General features: G+C 52.3%; 1 protein-coding gene across 4 annotated transcripts in view; it reads left to right on the top strand.

The window, feature by feature from the left end:
• Nucleotides 1-24,902, top strand: part of EPHB2 (EPH receptor B2) — a 127,599-nt gene that overhangs the window by 13,372 nt on the left and 89,325 nt on the right. For all 4 annotated transcript variants that reach the window (XM_067311104.1, XM_067311102.1, XM_067311103.1 and 1 more), the window contains exon 2: nt 24,674-24,738. In XM_067311104.1, the coding sequence (XP_067167205.1) occupies nt 24,674-24,738 (65 nt within the window). The remainder of the gene's footprint in view (nt 1-24,673; nt 24,739-24,902) is intronic.

The following is a 24,902-nucleotide window of genomic DNA, read 5'->3' as shown; positions in this document are numbered from 1 at the left end:
GTTCGCAGGAGCAGCCGTGTCACTGATCCTGCGACAGGGCCCGGTGGTCTTTAATGCTTGGAATAGTTTCGCCGCTTGCATTCGCAGGGCTCTGATGGGGATGAGGCTTGCTGGTCTCCACGGTTTTATGTGCCATGGGACTGTGCCAACAGCTTAATCACAGCTGAACCGTCATAGAGCAGCATAAAAAATGTTGCAGTTGGGATTAGGTTACCCATCCCTCCTATAAAAGACTCTATAAACAGTCTATCAAGCCCAAGAATTCCTCTGTTGGCTGTGAGGTCCTTTGCTCTTAATGCATTTGCATCGACTAAGTCCCGGGGGGGTGGGGGGTGCTGCTTTCAAGGAGCCCCCGAAGGATGGCTTTTCTGCTTGCATTAGTGGGGGGAACCCAACTGTGGGCTGACTTGGCAGAGGTGGTGTTGAATGTCAGTGGATCTGGCTGGGAAGGCAGGGGGTACGAGGCAGCAGTGACAACCCCAGAATGCATTGACAACAGCAGCTGCTCTCTCCCCGTTGCGAAGAGATTTTTCAGTACGGATTTACTGCTTGCCGGGGCGCTGGAGAGTACTGCCTAACCTTGGGGTGGACAAGGGCCTGAAAATTTCGCCTTCCCATCTTCCAACACACCTCAGACGTGTCTTGTCTCTGCTGTAGCTCATGTCAACCCAGGCAAGTTCCCAAAAGCTCTTGATAATCCTAAAACTCATGCTGGGCAGCCAGTGGTCTCTTTCTAGCCATGGTGCACTCCCATGTTCACCTTAATGTGTTAGAGCCTGCTTTGGAAAAGCCCCTGTTTAACATCATTCATCAGACCTTTTTGGGGGCGCTTTGATTTTTGTTGTTCACCCTTTCTGGAGCCATGTGGCGGGTAATGGAGAAACGCAGGTTGCCCTAAGGGTGTTCGTCCCAGTTGTTGCATCCTTGATGAGGCAGAGCCAGATCTGTAGACAAGTCAGCTCTGTGCTGGGGCTGCTCACCTCTGGGACAGAGAGCACCTAGATGCTCCTGTATGGGACAGTGGTCATCTCTCACCTGGAAGGGAGAAGCCCTTTTTCAAATTGTGGTTACACTCCTGCTGTCTGAGCAATGGAGAGGAAGGAAGAACAAATTCATGGGCATCTCCTGTGTAGTGTATTGTCCTTGTGGCTAAGAAACAGTCTGGGTAGGCATCCCTGGTCTGCCTTGGGTCAACTTTTCCGGACATGCTTTACCCACAGCACATTAGGATGGATGAGTCGGTACATGCAGGTCATGCTCCAGCATGGAGTAGTTGTACAGGGCAGCTCCAGAGACAACCCCCCCCATATTAAAGAAGATGGAGTTCATTTGCACACCCCGACTTAGCCCTAATCCGTCACACTCCCAACAAGGGCACCAGTTGTGACAGCGCTTCGGTGACGTGGACACCTGCTCACTTGGAACAGGATTGAAGCCATCCTGTCGTTTTGCACACAGTTGAACATCTGTCAGATGGGAACAGCTCTGTCCTGGTGTGCCAGAGTCGGGCTGGAAGCAGTAGCTTGCAGGGAAGAGCCACGCTTCAGGGCTCTCACCTGGTTCACTGTCACGGGGTTGCTTGGACCATTTGGAGTTTCTTCCTGGCTGGTGTTTACATCTCCTGAACTGCATCAGCATTCACTCAAGGGGTATTTACTGGAGGAGCCCTGGTTTTCCAATGCTTTTTTCAATGTAGCTTAAATTGTTTTAAGGATTGTCGTTGTCGTCCCCCGCCCCGGGCTTCCTTTGAAGGGGATTTGGTCAATTTGATCACCAGAACAAAAACTGGCTTTCCAATGCAAGCCCTTAGCAAGACTCCCCTTACGTGGGGTCCTGCAGAGGGCAATTCAGTCCACCTGCCTGGGATGGCTGTTTTAGGATGATCTGGCTTGTCTTCTGAGGCTCTTTTCTGTCATTACTCTCCATCAAAAATTAACAACTATATTAAAGTAAAAGCGTTATTTTTTCAGTCAGCTGTTGCCAGGGGAAATGAGTACCACATCCTTTACCTGAGGATGCTCTGTGAGTCTGGCAGAGTATTAGGTATTTCAGCTGAGCATTGATTTCCTTCATCGTGCTCCAGCATGCTAAAAGAAAGATGAAAATGAACCTGGGCTGGTTCCTGCAGATCCCACTAGGATCCATGGGGGCTAGCAATGCTGAGAACTGTTCCTTGAAACCTGCCAGCTAATCAGCTCTTAATCCCTTTAACGTGTTCTCTGCAATATGAAGTACTGCTGCTTCATAAGACCAGGCAACGGCTGGACTAGCGCTGGCACAGTTGGCTTTGCCTCCCCGTGCTGCCGTCACGCCTTCTGATTTCAGTAGTCAGAAAGCCTCTTGCATGTACATGGTTACTCTTACCAATCAAACTTGTAATCTCAGTGAAGAATGAAATCAGATTTGTTTGACAAGACCTGTTTCCTGTAGAAGTATGTTGACTGGTGTTAATTATACTCCTGCTCTTTAATTCTTTATGATTTGAATTGCATCAGCATTTTCATTATTTTCCCAGAAGTGATTTCAGGCTGAGCAAGACCTTGAATGCCTACGATTTCACTGTGTTGTAATCACAGTGCATCTACTAAACTTTAACGTTCTTCTGCACTGAGATGCTTCTATATTAGTGTCCTTAGGGACTTACCAGCTTTCCTTAACTCTTCTTCTCCCAGGCTTCCCCTCATGGGCTCTTAACTGCTATTTCTTGAAGTTTGTTGAGCCTGTCGCTGTGATGTTCAGTTTTTGAGTTCCCTCTCTCCCCCTTCTCTTTTCTGGAGGAGTATCACCTTCTTAATCAGAAGGTGTCTCTCACCTTCATGTTCTCCACTGGTTGGTGGGGCTCATGGATCTTCAATGTCTTTTCTCCCACTGTTGTTGCAAGTAGTCAAGACCTTTTTGGATTCTGCCCCTGCCTTTCAAAGTGCTTCTGGCCTCATCTCTCCCCCTCTCGGCGAACGGCATGGGGATACTCTCTAGAAACATTGCACTTTAAAGAGCTGTGTAGGTTTGTTCCACTGCCCAGTTATTAATGCAAACATTGATCAGTACCGGAACCAGACTGTGGAGCTTTCTTGAGGTTTTCTTCCAATTTGATGTTCGCATCTGGGTCCCAGAACCTGATTTTTCTAACTGGTTGTTGTCTTACGGGACTTTAGTGTGGATGTGGTTCTTTGGGCTTGTTTATGAAAATGTCATATCTGAAATGCCCAGAAATGAAGATTAGTGATGGTCGTGGGATCTCGCAGGTCCACAGTGCCCATTGGTCGCCGCTTGGTCTTGACACATCCGTTCAGGCTGTGGCCAAAATCTTAGCTGTTTTGTAGATGCTTGCAAATGGCGTGTGTGTTTTTTAAGAGAACTACAGTTAAATAGTCCTCAGATCATTAATTATGTATGAGCTAAGGAATTTTCTGTTATTCTCTGGGAGGAAACAGTTCTGTCCTCCTGAGGGGCTATGGAAATAACATCCTATTTTCCTAATTAAAAAACATACTGGCTGACCATGGCCATCTTTTGTAAACTAAGATCTGCAAGAAGGGAAACTCTGACTGCATATAAGGGGGTAAAAAATCACCCTAAAGCTGGTGCAGCACTGGAACAGGGCCCAGAAAGGTGGTGAGATCTCCATCCCTGGAGATTTTTGATGCTCAACTGGACAACGCCCTGAGCAGCCTGAACCAATTTTGCAATTAGCCCTGCTGGGAGCAGGAGGATGGGCTAAAAGCTTTCCAATCTGTTTTTTGTATTTTTCTGTGAATTTTGACATTTTTGTTTGGCACTTGGTCTACGTACTTAAAACCCACCACCCACAATGCAACTTTTTGTCTTCAGCCTTGCCGGACATGGCTTTTTCATTGGTTCCCCTTATCAACTTCCTTCACTTTTGATTGCTCGGGATAAAATACAGGTTGCCTGCTCAATCTGCTTCCATTTCTCATGTGTTTTTCTTTGTATTTGCTGTTGTCACCAGCATTGTCTTACACAGTGAGATGGGTTTTGTGGAATTGTAGTTTAAAAAGTCTTCTTTGAAAATCCCTCGAATTCTCATTTATGCTTTTTGCCTCTTCTTCCTGGTTAACTCCGTTTGTTATTTTTCTGAGCATTGGGCAAAGACGTTTCAGATGAGGCTTGTCCTCCTTTTGGCCAGTACAGACCATGATCTCCACTGCGGGACAATTATTTGCTTCCAGTCCGCTGATTCAACGCTCTTTCTGCGTCATTATGAGATCTGAAACTGCAGATCTCGTGGTCTTTAATGCACTTTGTGCATTAAAATTATATAACAAGCTTGTCCTCACCGATCGCAGGGCATGATATAAAATAATGGTGACAGATATTGACGGGTACCGAAGGCAGCAGCGTTTCCAGGCAGTGTGAGGGGCAGAGATCTGGTTCAGGGACTTGGGTTGTTGGTTGTATGTCTGTTGGACTTTCCATCGCTTGTGTAGTTGCACCATTTCAAATCCTGACGGCGTTTGTGATTTGTGCAGGTGCAATGATAGCTCAGCTGAAGCCCACAAATTGTGACTTCTTCTCCAGCAGTTTACATTTGCTTAACTGCCGTGTGATGAATTTGCAGCGCAGACAAAGTCGTAGTCCTGGCTCTGGCTGATTAACATATCAATGATGGCGTATTTGGTCCCTCTCCTTTGTAGAAAAGCCGGGATTTGGAAGAGTCATGGTTGGAGGAGGCAAGAGCATGGTCTGCTGTGGCAGCTCTGCTTGGGCATGCTGTTTACTTTGCTCTCGCCTCTCTGCTGGTTCTCACTGTCCTCCTCCTCGGCAGCCCTGGCCAGACTCCCGTTTAAAGGAAATCTTTGATTTGGCTCTTTCTCCCAGAGGAGAAAACGCCGAAGGCCTGCAAGGCCAGGGTTAGCCCCCCTTGTTCTCCCTCGGCATTGTGCGTGCTCAGTTCTGCATCCTCTAAATATGCAAGCGTCCTGAATAAATGAAAGCTGGGAACTTCTGCGCAGAGATTGGTTGGCAGCTCGTGTTTTGGAGTAGGATTTTTGTCTCATCTGCGCCAGCCTTAGGCTTTGATGAGTAGCTGCTTGGCGAGGTCCCCATGTCTCAGAGCTCGGAGGCGTCCTGCACCCCGCCGTCCCTCCTGGGCAGTTGGGGAGCTGGAGAGGGGGGAGTCCAGGACTGTCTTTGCCTCGGGATAGGCGCAGCATTGGGTGAGGTGAATGGGATGTTTTAGGAGGACTGAACCAAAACCACTGATGGCTGGATCTGAGAGAATGTGCAATGAGGACGGACTTTGTGTCCAGGAAGGCACCTTGCTTTGCTAGTGGATATGGACCTGCTGCCCTGCCCAAACCACCTTTCAGCTGAGAAGGGGCCTCCTGCCAGACATTTGCTGGTATATCATCCGTTGATTTTTGGGCTGTGAGAGTTCAGACGCCTTGATGTATCATTGCTGGTTAAGAAAAGTCATTTCAGCATCCACTGAAAGGTGGGTGAATTTGCAGGAGGGATGCCAAGATGCAGAGTCTCGGATGCCAAGATGCAGTCTCGCTCACATCTATAAGCCCGTTGTTAAGCCTTCCTCATGCCTTGCTGTCTTTGCGCATCTGCTGGAATTCTGCTCCAAAACACAATACACAGAAAGCAATGTTGTGTTTTTTTTGTTTTTTTGTTTTAGGATTACAAATTATTTGGTGAAACAGATGGGCATCTTGGAGTAGGCAGAAGGGGCTGTGTTGTCAGTGGGCTGGGGTGGCTCCTACTTTTTTGGACAATTAATGTGGAGATGGGTCTTGATAAAGTAGTGGAGTGTTTCCCAAACTATATTTCCAGCCTACCGTTCTGTGGACAAAATTCAGAACTGCGTGTTGTAGCTCTGCTTGCCAGAAGAGAACATTGGGGTGGCAAACTGGGGTTTGGACAAGACGCCTTGCATCATTATAGAAGACTAACATTGTGCTGGGGAAGTGATTTCAGGTTCTGCTGTGGCTCCTCACCTTGTAGGAGACAAAGATTTTCATCTCCATCAGTAGAAGAGAAATAACAGGGCATTTCCATCTCGGATCAGAGTGGGAGATGTTATCCAACTCTGGTGTCCCTGTTCCTAACCCATCTCTGGCCCAGTCATCACAATATTCAGGGTGACCATGAATTTTTCCAGCCAAGTCTTGGCAACCTCCTATGCTGGAGATCCCTAACCTCTCTGGTGGCATCCTAAATATTTTTCCTCATATCCAGCTTGAACCTCCCAAATCACGATTTATATTTTGCAAAGGTGTCTCCTGAGGCTATGTGGCCATCCTGGAGTCCTTGCATCTGCTCACCCTTCTCACTTGTGGGATTGGATGCCTGCTGCTTAGCCGGGCATTGCCGAAAGCTGCATTTTCCCTTCACTCCTTTTGGCTTTCCCTTTTAGGAGATTGTTTTTTTCCTGGGAGCAGTTAGACTCAAGATTTAAACCATGTCTTGTTGTTGTTGTTGTTGTTTTCTTCTTACCGTGCCAAAAATGTTGATGGTATATGAACAACATTGCCCTGATGGCAGTGATCCCATTTGGCCATGGTTCCCGGTTGGCCCAGAGACCTTACTCCAGAGGTGTGGGGAATGAAGCACCTAGGAGGAGATGGGAGAGGAGCTAACCCGTGAGCTGATTCATCTTTAAGGCACGGCGCACAACATTCCTGCTGTGCACAACCTCTAAACGTCTGCAAACATCCAGCATACCTTGCAGGAGCAGCGCTGAACTAAACACTGAGGCACTGCAGAATTTCTCTTTCATCGTAGTAATAATTTGCGTTCGTCTACCAGCTTCAAAAAGCCTCTGAGCCCGCGAGGGGGGACTTCGTTGCAGACGGTGGTGCTACCTTCTCCCGCACGGCAATAGCTTGAATAATTTGGGAGAAGCGAGGAATTCTTGCAGAGTGGAGGATGTGGCCGCGCTGCTCTAGGAGAGAGCTCTGTTCGCTGTAGCTTTGAAAAATAGCCAGACATCCTAGATCGGGGGAAAAAAATGCTGTCTCCACCCCTCCGCTCTCACCTGACGTTCTGATACGTTCCCATCGACTGCCGTGGTGTTTTTAATAGCCGTTTCCCCGTGAAATCGGAGGGATTGCTGGCTGCGAAATATAAATGATACGTGCTAAATGCTGCGGTAATGGATTCCACTTGAAACGTCTCGGGATTGTGTATTTTTAATAAAAGCCTTTGGGAGCGAGGCTCGCGAAATGGAAACTCGCTGATCGGAAGCGGGGTCTGCATGGAGAAGGAGGGCCACCGGCGTGCGTGATTCCTGCTCCGGCTTTGCCCAGGCCCCAAAAGAAGTTCAGAGGCAGCAGAATTTGGGTCCGGTGAGAGCTCAAGGCAGCGTGCAGACCAGGCACCGCGTTAAAATGTGTAACACGGCAAAAAGCACGTGGGGCAGCGCTCGGTGCTTTCAAACTGAGGGACAGATGAGTCACCCAAAGAGTTTTTAGGGAGGTAACTAGGGTTTTTCGAGCTGTTTAGGGGTGGTTCAGCAAGAGGAGGACTGCGGGGAGAGGTTCCCACGGCGCTCCGGCGAGAAACGGGTGTAGAGACCTCGCTGCGGCGCATATTGAAAGGGTTGCGAATTGGCCGGTCCTGGAAACGTACTGTAAGTGGGTCATTCCCACTTTTTGGGCAGCATTTCTAATGAGAGCTCTGTGTGCCGCAAGTACAAGTTTTGGAAGAACGATAGAGACGGGGGGGGGAGGATGGGTTGGCTGCACCCAGGGCGATTGGGTGCGCTGGGTTCCCTGGACCAAAAATGTGCCTGGGGACGGCTGAGCCCCACTCTGTATCTGCGAGCGGAAAGCGCAGTCCACGGATATGTTATAGGAGATGCTATCCTGGAAATCTCCAGCTCCGAAGGGACATTAGCGGTCAAAGTGCAGCCCTGTTGCAAATGCACTTCCCTGGCTTAAAAGAGCTAAGCAAAAGCCCTGCGTGATAAGCAAGAAAATATCAGCGTGTCCTTTTGCGGTGACACAGAGGCCAGCTTTGGATGCTGTGCCCGTTTCTGGTCTTCGCACCGGAAAGAGAATCAAAATCGGAGATTAAAAAAAAAAATAATAATAATAATAATAATAATAATAAGCTACAGTCATGACTCAAAGTATGGAAAAGCTGCCTGTTGTTTGGTTTATCCAGAAAATTAGGGAGCATCTTCTCCGCCACGTCTGTCGGTACCGGCCTGGAGGAAAGGTTGTTAATAGTGAAGGTCTGTTTAATTTAGCAGGGCAGGACTCTGCGGCTGGGAAGCAGGGCTAATTCGGCCTAGTAAAGAGGAGCATGTTTTTAATAACGTGCCTAATTAACCGTGCAACAGCTCACCCAGGGACGTAGTCGATTCGCTATTGCTTAGCGCAAGCGCTGCGGGGAGGGTCAAAGCCCTGCGTGCCCGCTCGCGAGCATCGCGCCATCGCTGTAGCGAGCGCTGTCGGGGCTCTGCTCCCCGGGTGCCGTCTCGGGGAAGCTGCAGGCGCCACGTTTTCGGGGGCGGCCGTGCTCCTCGGGCGCCCTGTCTCGCTACCCGTGCCTCTGCAATGCAAATTTTCGCCGCTTTGGGGGACTTTGCTGAGGCAGCAGTGCTGGGCGGTTTACGCGAGGCAGGGACGTTTCAGCGGTAACCGAATTGGGGTCTTTTATTTTGGCCTGAGTGACCCTTTTGGGCAAATTTGCATCATTTGAAGGGGAAAAAAAGCACACGTGTGCTAATCCTGAGGGCAGTGTGAGCACCGACGTGCTCATCACATAGCCGACACCGGCCCATTGCCCTTTCTCTGCCCGCTTAGATGCAGGGATGGGCGTCGAGGAGTCTCACCTCGCGCTTTTATTTTCTTCCTTTCCTTTCCTTCTTTCTTTCTTTCTTTCTTCCTTTCCTTCTTTCTTTCTTTCTTCCTTTCCTTCTTTCTTTCTTTCTTCCTTTCCTTCTTTCTTTCTTTCTTCCTTTCCTTCTTTCTTTCTTTCCTTCCTTCTTTCTTTCTTTCCTTCCTTCTTCCTTCCTTTCCTACCTTCTTCCTTCCTTTCCTACCTTCTTCCTTCCTTTCCTTCCTTCTTCCTTCCTTTCCTTCCTTCTTCCTTCCTTTCCTTCCTTCTTCCTTCCTTTCCTTCCTTCTTCCTTCCTTTCCTTCCTTCTTCCTTCCTTTCCTTCCTTCTTCCTTCCTTTCCTTCCTCCTTCCTTCCTTTCCTTCCTTCCTTTCCTTCCTTCCTTTCCTTCCTCCTTCCTTCCTTTCCTTCCTTCCTTTCCTTCCTTCCTTTCCTTCCTTCCTTTCCTTCCTTCCTTTCCTTCCTTCCTTTCCTTCCTTCCTTTCCTTCCTTCCTTTCCTTCCTTCCTTTCCTTCCTTCCTTTCCTTCCTTCCTTTCCTTCCTTCCTTTCCTTCCTTCCTTTCCTTCCTTTCCTTCTTTCTTTCTTTCCTTCCTTCTTCCTTCCTTTCCTTCCTTCTTCCTTCCTTTCCTACCTTCTTCCTTCCTTTCCTTCCTTCTTCCTTCCTTTCCTTCCTTCTTCCTTCCTTTCCTTCCTTCTTCCTTCCTTTCCTTCCTTCTTCCTTCCTTTCCTTCCTTCTTCCTTCCTTTCCTTCCTTCTTCCTTCCTTTCCTTCCTTCTTCCTTCCTTTCCTTCCTTCTTCCTTCCTTTCCTTCCTTCTTCCTTCCTTTCCTTCCTTCTTCCTTCCTTTCCTTTCCTTCTTTCTTTGCTTGGAGAAAGCAGCTTGCCGCGCAGCATCCAGATGTTCCCAGTGAGCAGCCAGGTATGTGTTATGACAAGAGGGACTTACCGAGGCAGGCAGCTGCCCAGCAGCCTGGAAACGGCTGGTCTAAAGGAAAATCTTGTAACAAGCTGGAAAATAGAGCCCCAGCAGCCCGGAAAGCTGCCCGGAGCGGGTGCCGAAGGGGCATCAGAGCTCTGCTGCCTTCCCAGCGCCGCGAGAGCCGCCGGCTCTTGGGTGCTGCAGCCCCCCCGTCTTGCAGGCGGCAGCGGCGCTGCCTCTGATGCTCCATTTCCTGCAAGAGGGGGAGGGAAAAGCAAAAAATATTTATATAATAATAATAAAAAATCCCAACCGGATCCTTCCTGAAAAGGGGGTGATGGATGGGGGACACGAAGCTCTGCCTGCATCCCTGAAGCCCTGCCGGGAAATGACTCGCCGTCAGACAGACCTGTGGCGTTTGCGGCGCCGTCCCGTTCGGGATCTGGGAATAGCCGTGAGGGGGGATGGAAAATCGGGAGTGTGCAGCTCCAGCTTTACGCTCCCTGATCGCCCCCGTAGCGGCTGCCTTCTGGGCGCATCCTCGCGTGGGTGGCCGGGAGGGCTCCGTGCCTCAGTTTACCCGGCTGGATTTGACTCCTAGCTAACGCAGGCCAATATCCGCACCAAGAGCTCGGCCACTCGTATCCTTAAAGCTTGTTAAAAAAAAAAGGGAGGATGCTGTCGCTGCATGTGCTCGGCAGACAAAGCGGAGGAGCGGAGCGACGGCGGGGAGGGAGGAGGAGGGGGGGTGCTGAACCGCCCGGGCCCTTAATTTTGGCCTGCGATGCTCTCGCCCCCTGGATTCGCCCTTCCCAGACGTTTACCGTATTGTCCTTCTTCCCGGCTGCTCGGCTAATGCCCCCGGCGGCTCGCTGGTATGCTGCTGCTCGGCTGCTCCGATTTGACTCGTCTCGTGCCAAGATGTTGGCTTAGTCACCCCGGTGACTGCCGCGGCTTCCGCGGAGCTGAGGCCTTGCTGCTTTTTCCCGGGGTTTGAGGATCGGTCCGTGCCCGGGGAACCGGGGACCGTGGGCTTTCCGCTTCCTCCAGGAGGGTGCGCAGCAGTTGCCCCTGGAAATCTCCGTATCGCTTTGCAGCAGGTCCCTGGAGGATAGCTGGGGCATCTCCATCCTTGGAGGTCTGCCAGGCTCAACTAGGCAAAGCCTTGATCTAGCGTGGGGGACGAGGTTGGGCTGGAGACCCTGGAGCTCCTTTCTTGCTGGGCTGCTGGGAAGTCTTCCTAGATCCTGATACCTCCCTGCCTCAACGCCCGGCTTTTCTGTAGCAAAAATCATCTGAACGGGAGAGGAGAGCTGTTGGCCCTGGGGATCGCAGCACTGTCCAAAACACCCCCAAATGCAGGTGCGCGTCCATCTCTCCTGGACGGGGCTCGTGCAGGTGCCCGGGGTGGTGGGCATCATCTCACGTGCATCAGCGGCGCTCAGCGGTCCTCGGGCGTTGCTGATCCCGGTGCGCGGCCGATCCCGTTCTTTGCTCCGGACTTTGTTCTTCTGAGCAGCGCCGGAATACACCCGCTCCAAACAAGAAGCCGGGCGAGACCACGGAGTCGGACGTTGTTTGGATGAAGAGGCTGCAGAGCGCTGCCAAAAGAGGCTGGCGTGGCTCGGAAAACCTCCGGACCGCTTCCCTTTGAACCGCTTGGGAGCAAAGCTATTTCCGAACGTAATTACCTGCCTACTGGCAGGGTTGCGCCTCGCTGCGGCGGCTGGGCATCCCTCGCACGGCCGTATCTGCGATCACAAAGACCTCGGTGTTGGGCGCGAACCGTCAAGGTTGAACGGGCTGCTGTAAGGCAGGAGAAATCCCGCAGTCTCCGGGGCGGCGATGCCTCTTCTAATGTCTTTCTAAATACAGGCAGTAAGATGCATCGTGAAACTTCTGCCTTTTCTTGCACGGCTTTTTTACACTTGAGCATCCCTCTGAACTCGCCCTTCCACGGCTTTGGTTTTGTTCGCTTTTGATGTGGTTAAAAATTCCCCCTTCTTCTCCTTTACGTTTGCTGGCGGTAGATTTTTTTCATTGATACTTTAACTTCCTTTAACAACCGTCTGCATTTTATAGCTGCTAATTTACTGCTGCCAACTTCCCCCTTTTTTAATTTATACAATATGTTTATTTTTACTGCGATTTTTTTCTTTTATGCGAAGCCAAGACAATTTTTAACTGAAGATGCCTCCTTTTATGATTGCAGATTTGTGAGATTTTTGGCAAAGCCTTCTTAAGCTAGCTCTAATTACTTTTCATTGTTTTTGTTTACATTTTTCCCCTAATCAATTTTTGCTAATAATCCCTCTCAACTTTTGGAAATTGCCCCCTTTACACCTCTGAGTGCGCTTCCCATTGGTGGGTGCTAAAATCTGTTTCCCCATATGTGTAATCAGATTATGTTTGTTTGTACCTAGGCAACTGCTCGTCTTTGGTTCATTGATCTGTTCGTCTTCAGCTGTCAAAATGAGGTCTGCTCGGTGATTACCCGCATTGATTGTAATATTTTTACGTTGCAGTTGAGTCTCCGCGAGTATTAGGATCGCCAAGAATGTTTTCCGGGGGCAGCTTGAGACCCTGGCGTATGTCTTCTGCTGCCTCCGTGCTGAGGGTCCCTGTTGGTATCAGGCAGAGGTGGTCTGTAGGTTTTTTTCACTTCTTCTCCAGCTGGTCTGGATAAAATCCTTGGAAACGTGCTCTAGGTGACCCTGCTTGAGCAGGGGGGTTGGACTAGATGTTCTCCAGAGGTCCCTGCCAACCTCAACCCCTTGTGTGATTCTGCGGTTTGCAGACCTGCAGAAATGTCCCAGCGTGGGTTTTCCCCTCCGTGTATCCGGAGGCTTCACCCCCTCGGGCCGGGTCCCAGTAACACCAGTGATGCCCTGGATTTTGCTCCAGCATGGGGTTGCCTTTTTGAACAGTTTGCAGTTTTGGTACAAGCAGGCTTAGCGCGATGTCACCAATTCTTGTGGTCCTCCTAAACCGTTTGGATCAGGGTCAGCTTGGGGAGGGAGCTTGCTAACCCTCATCCCAACCAACCGGATTTTCTGGCATGGGGAAAAGCCGGCCGTCGGGAATTTGCACCCAGGGCAGGTGCCGTGGTGGAAATGGTGCTGCGGTTCTGGATGTCTCCCCTTTCCCTTCCCTCCCGGGGGTGAGGGATTGCCTGGCCTCGCTCCAGCTTTCTCCTTCGCCGCCGCCTCCCGGCACCGCCGGTGTCCTCGGCACTGCTCGAGGCGTCTCCTTGTGCCGGCGTGTCCCGTCCTTGCGCCTGACGTGCTGCTGGAGCCCGGGGACGTTGTGCGGCACCCACTTGGGAGCGGGAGCGCTGCTTCCCAGCTCGGCAGCTGGTGTGGGAAGAGCGGGACCTTTTCCTTAGCATCTCGAGGATGGCTGGAGGAAGCTCTCCAAACAGACCCGTGTCCCAGGAGCGACGTCCAAAGTGCCTGACCCCCTTGCGCGGTTTTACTGAGGATCCCGGGGACACGTTGTTAGACGTCTCCCATGCTCCGATGACTGCCTGCAGCTCTGGTTGACCCCCTCCAAGTAGGTTCCTAGCCCTGAGACCAGACGTCCTGGGCTCGTGTCCCCGCAGAGCGGAAGGGACCCTGATGGATGCCCCTGCGGGACCCGTATCCCGCGTTTCCCACGGCTCCTCGCAGCTCTGCCGGGCCAGCAATGCCGCGACGGAGCCGATAGAGCGAGAGCCTCATGCCGCCAGCCCGGGAGTCCCGTCGGGGAATACTCTGCAAGCTCCTCGTTGGACATTTTGGGATTTCCAGCGTCAGGGAGTGTCTTCCTGTGAGCTGGGAATCTAGTCCAGAGGCCAAGGCAAGTCCGGAGCCTGGCCAAGGCCAGCCGTGGGGCACAGGGTACCGCTCCACGTGCGAGGAGCCCTAGTTTCTGCAAAGACGTGCCTGCAGCTGGCTTTGCAGTTCCTCAGAAGTCGTTCCCGCTCGGAGCTGCCAACCAGAAGCAAATTTACAGCCTGTCAGTAAAAACAGTGAAAAGCAGGAAAACTTGGCTGTCAGGTAAATGCGCAGAGCCAAATGCAAATGTCGGAGAACGGGGGGGGGGATCTGTCGTCCCGGCTTCAGCCATGTGCTTTCGGCAGAGGGGAGGCGAAAGCTTGCTTCTCACGTGGAAACGTGCCCCCTTTTCGCAGAAGGGCCGGCGGCGCCTAAGGAGCGGGAGCATCTGCAGGCGCAAGGCTCCCGCAAGTTGCTGGGAGCCTCCCCGTTCCCCGGTGCTCCGGGGTCGCCCATGGAGCGGCACGGGGACCAGCGGCATCTCCCGCGATAACCCACGCGCTTCCTGGGCGCTCCCGCTGCGAGAAGGGATGCCTCCGCTCCGGTCAGCTCTGAACGATGCTTTGCAAGATCCCGATGCTTTGCAAGGTCCCGATGCTTTGCAAGGTCGCGAAAGAAGTTAGCTGGGTTAATCTCCCGGCGCTACTAGCGCTTGGACGCACCGGGGATTAGCCTGGCTTGGTCTTCAACGCTCTTTCGGTGAGCCCTGGTCCTGCTTCCCGGCTCTCCTCGCTCCCGGCGTGCCTGTGCTCCGTGTGGTCCTGCCTTTACAAGCCAGCGCAGCGCTGCAGCTGCGCGTCGCTGCACGGGCAGTGGGGTTTTGCTGGATATTTGGCTGTATTTGCGGATAATATCTTTCCCCCCGTAAACGTTATTACCCCATGCATGTTCGGGGAGGTGGTGGGGGGGGGGGGTAGTCACCATCTGCGTTTTCCAATAAAAGCAAATTAAAATGGAAGCCCATTAAGGATAGCTCGATTGGGATGCTGAGCAGGGCTCCGGAGCCTGCTGGGAACAAGTTGCTTTCAGCCCGCGCCGCCACGCAGGGTGACAAAACCTCATTTAGCGCCAGCGGCGCTGGGAAGCGGGACGGCGGCTCGCTGCGCGCACCTGAGCCGCGCACGGAGGGTCGGCGGCGTGGCCGTGGGCACGGTCCTTTGGAAAGGGGACCTGTGTCAGGAGGGCCACGCTAAAGGCCGGACCGGGACAGCTTGTTGTGGAAGCTGCCAGCTCCTTTGGGGCATGATCTGGGAGAGCTGGGCTCAATGTCCAGACAGGACTGGGTGAGACCAGGACGCCTGGGCTCCGTTCTCAGCCCTGCTTGGTGCTGCGGAGCTGCTTGGACGTGCAGCTCCATCTCTTGGGCTTTGCCGTCTCTGGGAAGGGGCACGGATGGGGAGGACCACGCCGCAAGCAATTGCTTTTGCCATTCCTTTTTTTTTTCCCCCCCCTCTTTTCCCCTTGCAATGCCCGCCGAGCTTCCGCGGGAGCCTCCACCCTTCCCTTCGGTGGGACCCTGCGGCGCTGCTGTAACGCAGCATCTCCAGCAGCCGCGCTTGCTGCCGGGGAGATGGGAGACGTCGCACGCAGAGTTTACAGCTGCGCTGCAGAAAGAGCTCGCGGGCACGCGGAGGACAGGTTTTTTCCTGCCTCTTGGAACATCCCTCTGGAGCGCAGGAGCGACGAACCCGGAGGCTGTCGGGAGGAATACGGCCCAGCTCCGGCTTTCTGGGAAAACGGCTCAGCGGCGCATCCCGTCTTCACTGGGCCTCTCTGGAAGGGGAGGCTGAGGCTGGATGCGGAGGAGGCCGACGCTTGTTGAACCCCGGGAACTCCTTTCCGCAAGGTGTCTTGGGGACAAAGAGGTTGGCGCAACCGCAGAGGGCCGCCGTCACTCGCGCCGGCGGTAGCGGCGGCTGTTAAATGTTTGCATCTGCGTCTTCTCCGCGTGGCTACTGCATTCCCGGGAGCAGCAGGAGGGCCCCTGCTCGCTGGCATTTAGCATCTGCATTGTCTCTTCTCAGCGGCCTGCCCTCAGCTGAACTCGGACCACCTACAAATCCCCGGCTCCTTTTGGGGACGATGCCTCCAGCGAGGTCTGTGAGTCCCCGGTGCCGCCAGAGCAGCTTTCTGGGGTCTCTGATGGGGTTTCTCAGATTTCTACTGGCCTCCGGGGCAGGTGGAGCTGGGCAACTGGGGCAAAATAGGATGCACGTGCAGCGATGACTTGGGCAAGGTTGCGGCAGCTGGGCTAAGCCCAGTCCTCCTCCCATCCAGCCTCATCTGCCCCTTCAACGGACTGCAAAATCGCCAAGTGTGAATTCCTGCAGAGCTCCAGCCTCTCTCAGTTCTCCCAGAAAGCCGGAGCTGGGCCATATCCCTCCCGACCAGGCGGATGAGACAGGCAGTCCTTAGCTCTCCAGAAAGCGCTTGTCCGCGTGACAGCGTTAGCAACAGCATCCAGCTGTGCTGCTGGTCGGCTGGGTGCTTAGGAACCAGGCCACGTCCTTGGATGACTTGCGAGGCCCCTGGGGCTGTAGAGTTGGGCGCAACCCGTCTTCGCATCTGAGGATGCCTGAGCTGCCGCTTTTCTGCCCCTTGCGATGGGCTGAGGAGCAGTTGGACGTATCTGGGCTTTGAGGTAGGGGAGGGAGCAGAGACGTTCGCCGAGCAGGACGGGAGGCAGAGTCCCCGTCTCCAACACCTTCGTCCCGTCCCGTCCCCTCCCCTCTCCTCCCTGCGGTGACTTCCTACATGTGCTGGAAGGACGGTGCAGGAAAAGCAGGGAAGTCCTGGAGTGCTCTGTAAGTCAGATAAATTGTGTGTTACTTTCCCACTGGGTAAAAACTCGGCCACGGCATCGGATTCCTGAGGTTCGAGCTCCGATTTCTCAATTAGAGCTGGAATTTCTGCCTTTGCTCCCAGCGCCGGAGGGGTCTGAAACTACAGACCGGCTTCTTCTAATGGCAGTGGCCAGAAAGACGCTAACTGAGAGGCCTGGGAGTGTCTTGGGTAGAGTAATAACAGAGGTGGCATCTCCCGACCCTTCTGCAAGCTGCAGGGCTTCGCGGGGCAGTGCCTGCGTGCGTGTTTGTGTGCATGGGAGATGGGGAGGAGAGGCTCTTTGGCGTCCTACCTGGATAACTTCTCCGATATCTGGAGAGCAGGCAGGCTCAGCTCCTTCGCCCCTGCCCGTCCTGGTGCTCACCGAGGGGTAGGTTGGAGCTTTTTCTCCCGACGTGCTGACTTTGGGTCACCATGGCCACGCTTGGCACCGCTCGCTGGAGTGCTGTGTGCCGGTCTCTTCTCCGAGCCCTGCTTTCCTTATCCGTGAAGGAGGGTGATGCCTGGTGATGGGAGGGTTGCACACAGTTCCTGGGCCTCTGTCTCCGAACATCTCCAGTGTGAAGGTCTAGCAAGGGCCAGGAGCCAAGGTGCCCAGTGCAGTGTCGCTCCTGGGTGCATGTCCGGAGCCTGCCACACTCCCATCCCCGTACTCCCCTGGTGACTTTGGACCTGGCTTCTGTCTCCCTCTGGATGGTGCCGGTGATGGACATCACCCTTTCTCTCCACTCTTAGGCTGGCTGGACCTAACTTTGCAGAGAAAGGCGTTGAAAGACCAGGTACCTGCTTGCTCCTGGCTACCTTATGGCACCGGGACCACCGGCACCACCAGCGCGGCTCACGGGGTGGCTTTTGGGGCCGCGCGTGCGGAGCAGGATACGAGCGGTTCCCATCCCCGATCGGTCATTGCCTCTTCTCGCTCCCTATCAATCACTCTCCCTCTTGGAGTTTAAGTGGATCCCTGAGTGAAGTATCCAAAATATCCTGTAGCCGCCGGTTCACAATGCAGCGTGCTGTTACCGCGCCAGCGGGTCGGCCGGGGGGGGATTGGGTTTCAGCTTGTTCCGCTGGCCATCGGCCAGGCAAAGCAAAGCTCGGGGCTGCGGCGAAAGGCCAGTGGGTTTGCTCGGCCCCTCTTCGCGCTCGCTGGCAAAAATACCGTAATAAGGCTCCAGTAAAGCGCAGGAGGCAGAGAGGGGCCTTTCAACTGCTGGAAGGATAAACAGATCTGCAGCGAAGGTTCCTTGGGGTGGGGGACAGATGGATTTCTCATTAGCTGCCCCTCCTGTGCGGGGAGATGGTGGCCGTGCCTGAGGCCGGGCTGGAAATGCTGTTTCACGAGCGCGTGCGCTTGCGCGGAGGAGTTTGTCCCAAGCAGGAGGATCCCCGATGGTGTAGGCACGTGGCAGCTCCTGATCTTCTCGCTCCATCGGGGCGCTCCGGTGCCAAGTGGCATCCGTCACGAGGGACGTGCCCTGCTCTTTCAGTGTCACTCCGGCATGGCTTACTTTGATGGGGTGCATTAGCTGGGTTTCCAAGCCCACTTCTGGGAGGGGACGATGCAATAGTCTCCCCTACGTGCGCCTTGTTTGGCTTGGGATGTCCTTGCTCCAAGCACCCTTGGAGAAGCCCGGGCAACTTCTTGCCTGCTTTGCACGTCCGGCACCGGCCACAGCTAATATGATCCCGGGTCAACCTAGAAGTTGATTCCCTGAGTTAATAATATTGTACCAGGATTAAATGCTGGCAAGTTTCCTACCCTGAGGGAGGAGCTGGTGTGAGAAGTGGAAGGAGAAAGGAAAAAGTTGTGGGTGGAAAAATGAGGGTGGAGGATCCAGCTATCTGTGGGGCTATTTATTTGTCCAGCTGTTTCTTTATCTGGCTGAATTTGGAGCCTGTGAATGTGAAGGATTTGCCAGGACTTCTGAGAAGCTCGGGGCCAGATGCTCAGTAGGTCTAAATTGGCAAAACTCCATGGAAGTTATTTTTACGGACACAGAGAAGTGTGTCTGCACTGCGCACAGATCCTCTGTTAATCCTTTGCCCCTCTAGTCCCTTCGCCTTTGTCCCTCGCTCCTGTCGCTCCCCGTGCCCAGTCCTGGGTGTCCCACGCTCGTGTCCCAGATCACTGCAAGCACCTGGTGTGGTCCCAAGCTTTCCTACCCGCTAATCTCGGTCCTGACCTGGCCGCAGGGGGAATGTTGCTGCGGCTGAGATCCCCCGCACTCATTTCACTTGTGGCTGAGTAGTAAGAAGCTCATGCAGAAACGCAGGAGCCCTTCTCCCGCTGTATTGGCGCCGCAGACCATCAGCTCGATGCGTTTCAGCCTAACTGTGGGCATCTGGAGGGTGCAGCGTGGTGGCAGTGACCTACCTTTCGAGCTGAGCGGGTGGCGAAGGCGCCGCGGACCCCGGTGCGCTCTTCTAGCGAGCAGAACAGCGGTGCCTCCCCTGGCCGATCGTGCCGGCGGCAGGCCCCAGCGCCGGTAGAAAGTTGCTTATTGAAAGCATCTTCAAAGTGAAAAGGACAGGCACTTATCTCCTAACCGTCCCGTGGGGAGCAGCGTGGTTTCTAGCGGGAAGGAGGCCAGAGTTGTGTCTGCTAGTTTCGAGCAGCTGCGGATTTATTTATAATGCTGCGGGTAGCATGTGAATCTGCAGATAAACACGCGAAAGGGAATAAGGCAAACAACAATATTGAGAAAACGCTGCTCCGGTGAGAGCATCTCGCTGAGCTGCAGCTATCGCCAGCCACCGGAGATGGGCCGGTGGCCAGACACCCACTGCTGCCACTCTCCCGGGGCTTTGCCAGAGGGTTGCTCCGTCCGGCATGCCAGGGGTGTCCTTATGGGCCCCACGTGTGTCCAGACCTGCCAAGACATCTCCCCACAGCCAGCACCCACCCTGGGATTCGGGTGGCGTCAGAGCTGCCAAACTGGCAGGACGGCAGCATCGGCTGGTGACAGTGAGCCGAGCTGATGAGTTTGCTTTGAGAAACGCTGGCTGCAGCAGGCAACATCCCCCCTCCCTGGTTTGCAGGCTGCTAACAGTCAGGCTTGGTGCTGCTGATGCAGGAGTTGGGCTATCATCGTGGTCTACAGGTGAAGGGGCTCATCCTGTTGGGTGTATGAGCACGGGGACAGCCCGCAGGTAGGAATTGGAGACCTGCTTGGTGAGATATGGGCCTGGCAGTCCATCCTGCATTATCGCTAGTGCAGAAGTTGCAAGGGGCTGGTAACGGTGGGGAGAGCTCCTCTGGGACCACTGCGGGTGAAGGAGTTGTCTCCTGAGGATGGTGGTTTCCCGTTCTTTGGGGCTCATCACATCTGATGTGGGCCTGTAGCAAGCCTTTGTATGACTGACTTCTTGGGGACCGGAGGAGAGTCACCCATCTACCCAGAGATGTCAGTGATGTGAACATGTGTGCCTCCTAGATTATCACACCTTGATGGGCCAGAAGGTGCCAGGGTGACCTCCTGCCCAGCACGTGCTCCTGCAGCATGTTCTTATCCAGCTCCTGGCTCACCCAGGATGGGAAAGGACCTAAATGGTACAAGATCTGCACCTCTTGGCAATTGCTCTTCAGGGGTGATTATTTTCCCTGTTAAAAATTGTGTCTGTCTTTCAGTTGCTGGGTTTAGCTTCCAGGCAAAGCATGTAGCTACAGTTTCCCTCGTGGGCTAAGGAGCTCTCTGTTTGCTGCTGCTTTCTTCCAGCGTAGATCCTTGCAGACCACAATCAATCACCTTTCAAAGTCCGCTTTGATGAACTTCCTCAGTGCTCCTGCAGCAATAAAACCCCGTCCAATTGAAGGAAAAATAGACTCTGGGGGAATCTCAGCCTTTCTTTTCAGCAGCTGAGCTGGGAGGTGAGGCCTTGTCTGACTTTGTTAAACATTCCTGGTTTTAGTGGTTGCTAGTTTGGACTCAGTGCTGGCACGTGCAGGATGGGATGTTCTTCTTCCCAACGCAGTCTGCCCGCCACAGCCTCTTGCTGTGGAGACCTGAGCAGATCTGAACCGGTGAAAGAAGCAGAGAGGAGTCCCTGCAGTCAAGGAATACATTTATTCACTGGACGTCACTCCTGATTTTGCTTCCTGAAGAAATGCGTGAATTGATATGCTTGCTTTTTCTGGAAATAAGTAGCTTTTCAGGGGTGAGACGGTGAGCTTTCCTGGGGGTCACATGGCCTCTCTGAGCTCAGGTGAATGGGGTGAGATGCTCTTGGCCATGTATACAAGCAAGATAACTCTATGGCAGACCATTATTTAGGCAATAAGGCATCCTAGAGTATTTTGAGATCAGCCATCATTTGGTGGTGGAGCAAACCCACCACCACCATCAAAACCTGGCTTCACAAACACTTCTGCAGTCAGGGCAGCTAACCAGGTTTGCTCTGACTCATGGGCACCAGTTATCCGTAATTTTCTGGATTTCAGGCAACTGCTGCTAACTGCTAACATGTCAACCGATCTCCGAATATTTCCTGGATTTTAGCCAGGGCAACAGTTTGCTAGAAAAGCTGTGCAAGATGGGGCACAAAGGGATGTTACAGCTGTGGGCACTGAGGAGAGCAGTCTTGGGAGATCTACCCTACCAAAAGAAGGTTAATAAATAGGAGAAAGGGACCTGTTTCGGGGTGAAATAAAAAGGAAACTCAGTTTGTTTTGTTATCTTGGTGAAGGCTGAGAGATGATTCATTTGCAAGCCTTAAACACCAACAGGGAAAGGAGAGTTTAGATAGCAGAGTCTTCATAAAAGTAAAATGAAATCTAATAGCTGGCGGCTGAAAAGCATGAATTCAGACTAAAAGGAATGGAAGATCTTCTTTATGAGAAGATAATTGACCGTTGGAAAAACCTACTTGTAATGAGTAGACTTCTACCCCTCATTGTCTTATGTGAAAAGTAGATGTCATCGGGTGGGCGCAGGTAGAAACGTGAGCTCCAAGGAGGTGTGCCGTTCTTCAGCCGAGGATGAGGATCAATGGAAAGGGCTATGGGGAACATGCTCTGCAGGAGTGTGCTGGGCCCAAAATTTCTGTTGCACCAAGTTTTCGTTGAATTGAATAACAGTTTTTTCAAAATGCTTCAAATACTATTTTTATTGGGAGAATTATTTATATTATTTTAGAGTATTTCTTCTTTTACATGATGGTCACTGCTATTAATATACTCACTACACGCCACTGTCAGTGGCGGTTAAGATAAAGTAACAACTTCAAGGTTTTTTAAAAGCAATTAAATGCAGCTTCCAGCCTGAAATGTGTGAAAAATCTTGTTTTCCTTTTAGATCAAGGTGTCTCCGGGGTTTTAATGAAAAAGGCAGAAACTTTGAAAAAATAAACACTATTATTGAACTATGGAAGCAAATATTTAGTTTATAAAGAAATTTCATAAATCTGAAATTACGACACTTCTGGACTAGCTGTTTTCCAGAACTCTCCTTAGTGGGAAAATTTGAAGAGAACTATTTTTGCTTTTTATTTTTGGAATAAAACCAAATTTTGAAATGCTGGTTTCCTGTGAACTGGAAACCTCTGGCTCTAACCAGGAGTAATGAACAACCAACAGTCTGAAAATGATTTACTGCTAGAAGTAGGTGCAAGTAGCATATCTAGGCAGAGGCGCTTTTTGGCTTGCTAGTGGGAAAACGGAGTTCACGTGCCTCACGCGCTATTCAGCAGGTTGAACAACAGCCGTTTCTCCATTTAGACATTCAGCCTTGGCTCTGAAAGTTATGGATTTGCTCACGTAGATCCTTTCCTCCTTCACTTTTATAGTGGAAGTGGAGAAGGTAGAGATGCTTTCTGGGGTTTGTGGCAGGATGCTTGGTTTTTTTTGGTGGTCAGGAGCAGCAATAGGACACGGCATCCTTCCAGTCATGGCCAGTTACTCTCCATCCATGCTTCGACCATGGGACCTAGCACTGTTTGCTGGGTCCATAGCGCGGTGGCTGAAGATCTGGACTATATAGAGGCTCTCCTGGTTGAGCGCTTGCAGTGAGCGAGATAATGATGGATGGGTACCTCCAGGACTCTTCTGCCTTTCTGTGTTCAGCAACCCTAGACTTGGCAATGACTTTGTCTTACTGCTAGAGCTGTACCGAGGTTGTAGCCATATGGCTGTGACAGGGACAGTAGCCGAAGGGCAGAATCCCTCTGGCTAGCTGCATGTACTTTTAATTTCCTGCCCTCCCTGCGCATCCCCCTCTCTCTTCCATCTCTGCAAAGATCAGAGGTGAGACAAGATGCTGCTGGTGTGTTTTGTGCCTGCTAGGGATGAAAGAAGCCTTTCCATGTTCCGCAGAAGTAGGGGTTTTTATCAGCATAACTCACGCGGAGCCAAAGGTCGGGATGGCATTTAGGGCTGTGGCCAAACTGCCGAGCACTCGCTTTCCGTCTTCTGTGTCACCTCCTACAGCGTGGTGATCTTGCTGCCCCAGGCTTTGAGCGCAGCAACGTTTCCTTCATATTCGAAGGAAATACGTGATTTCCCCGGTACCTGCAGTTAGGGGTAATGGCAGGGGTAGACGATGCTGCTATACACATCAGCATCTCGCAGTGACTCCTTGCAGAGGAGTGTCTGCACGTCCTGAGCCCTCATCTCTGGCCAGGTCCCATGACAGGCCTGGGCGGCACATGCGGCATTACTGACATTTTATTTTCAGCTTAAGACTGACGGGCCTGGAATCAGGCCCGGTCCTAGCAAAGCCTGAAGGAAGAGAGATAATTTCTAGCTTGTACATAAGATGCTTTGTACTGAGAGCAGTAGAGCCCTACAACTGGACTCATCATGTCCCCCTGCCCATTGCACATTAACCAGGAGGTCAGGGAAAGGGAAGGTGCAAGCTGGAATTCGTGTTTGTGTCTTGCTTTTGCATGCAATGGATGTTTTCCAGTATCCCCGCAAATGCGGTCGGCCTCCTAAACGTATGCACTCTAAAGCTGGTGCTGATTCACATTGCTCCTGCTGAGCAGAGGGTTATAATTTCTTCTGCAAGCATCATCTCAGCCTTAGCTACAGAATCGCTCGACGAACGCTGCCCAAGCACTGTCTTTCCTGCAAGCTTAACACTTTTCCCAAGCCTAGACTCAGTGTGGAGAAGCCTTTAGGCTTTCTAACCCTCATTTTCTAAACATTGGAATATGTAGTTTTGTCTGATTTTATCAAAACATCAAACCCAGGCGAGGTGCAGAAAATCCCAGCGCTGTATCAGCATGCAATACTCCAGTACAGACCTGGAGTTAAGTCTCCTGACTATGGAAAACAGAATTACTCTGACAGCTCCGTCTTTTGTGTTTGAGAGGTGACATTTTGGGAAGCTCGTGACTTGGCAATGGCTGGATTTTTAGAGGCACGGGCAAAGGTGTCCGAGCCACCACGCCTTGACCATTCGTGGAAGTGTGATTATGCAAACCAATAGCTATTTGGGATGAAAAAAGTCAGCCTAAATGCTGGAAGTGCGAGCAGCTGTAGGAAGGACGAAAAGCGCTCTCCAAAGGCATCACTGCCTGCGTGGCTTAGGAGACCTTCCTCTTTGCTCGGTGCCGGTTGGCCATAGCAGCGTCTGACCTATTTCTTCCCAAATTGCCAAGAAAATCAGCTTAACGCTAGTTTAATTTTTAAGTACTGCAAGTCCTTAAACTGCTGTTCCTTCCTGTGTGCTACAGCATTGCTGAGGATTTTGCCTACCGTACAAAGCGCTGGAAAAAAATGTCCCACAGATGTTGGCAGCTCTGTAACTGGAGGGTAACGGAGACACCCTGTCCGGGTTGAGGCTCCTCATCTACAGTTGCAGAACTTCTCCCTGGCTGCAATATTCTGATTTTGGTTTTTAAAGAGGAAGCTCCAGCTGGGCTGGTGCTCAGAAGAGCACGTTCCACCCCATGTACTGCAGGAAACGAGGGGGCCGGTTCCCGCTAAGCAGAGAACGTGAAGGAAGCAAATGTGGCAGAGGGACGGACGCCAGGCTCCTGCCTGGCTGAGCCGGGGCTCCAAGGCGTCACCGAGTCTGACAGCAGCCTGTGTCTGATGGGGACCGATTCGGTGCTCGTGAGCTAGCCATGTCTGCATCCCGGCAGGGTCAGGGGGAGGAGGAGACAAGCTACTTCTCTTCCTCCTGGCCTCTCGCTCACTGCACCTATTTGAGCACCGAGCAGGCAACATCTGGGCTAGTTGTGGCTGGGGTGCTGCGCCCTTGTAGACTTTGGTGTTGGGCAAAACCTAACAGAGACCGTTGCCCAGATTGCCGCCTTGACTCCTTGTTTTGCTTTCTTCTTGCAGAGACCTTGATGGACTCCACAACGGCAACGGCAGAGCTGGGCTGGATGGTACATCCTCCCTCAGGGGTGAGTTATCCTATGACTTTATGGGAGCCGGGAGCCGGATCGGTGGCCAGGGGGTCTCTGAACAAGTGAACGTGTTGATTGCTCAACACAATTCATCCTAAGTGCTGTGGCCCTGTGAAAAGGGATGGTGGGAAGAGCACGCAAAAATATGACAATTGAGGTTT

Source organism: Apteryx mantelli, chromosome 26 (genome assembly GCF_036417845.1).
Source record: "Apteryx mantelli isolate bAptMan1 chromosome 26, bAptMan1.hap1, whole genome shotgun sequence".
Lineage (NCBI taxonomy): Eukaryota > Metazoa > Chordata > Aves > Apterygiformes > Apterygidae > Apteryx > Apteryx mantelli.
Note: the sequence above shows the minus strand (reverse complement) of the source record. Positions and strands in the feature narration are given on the sequence as shown.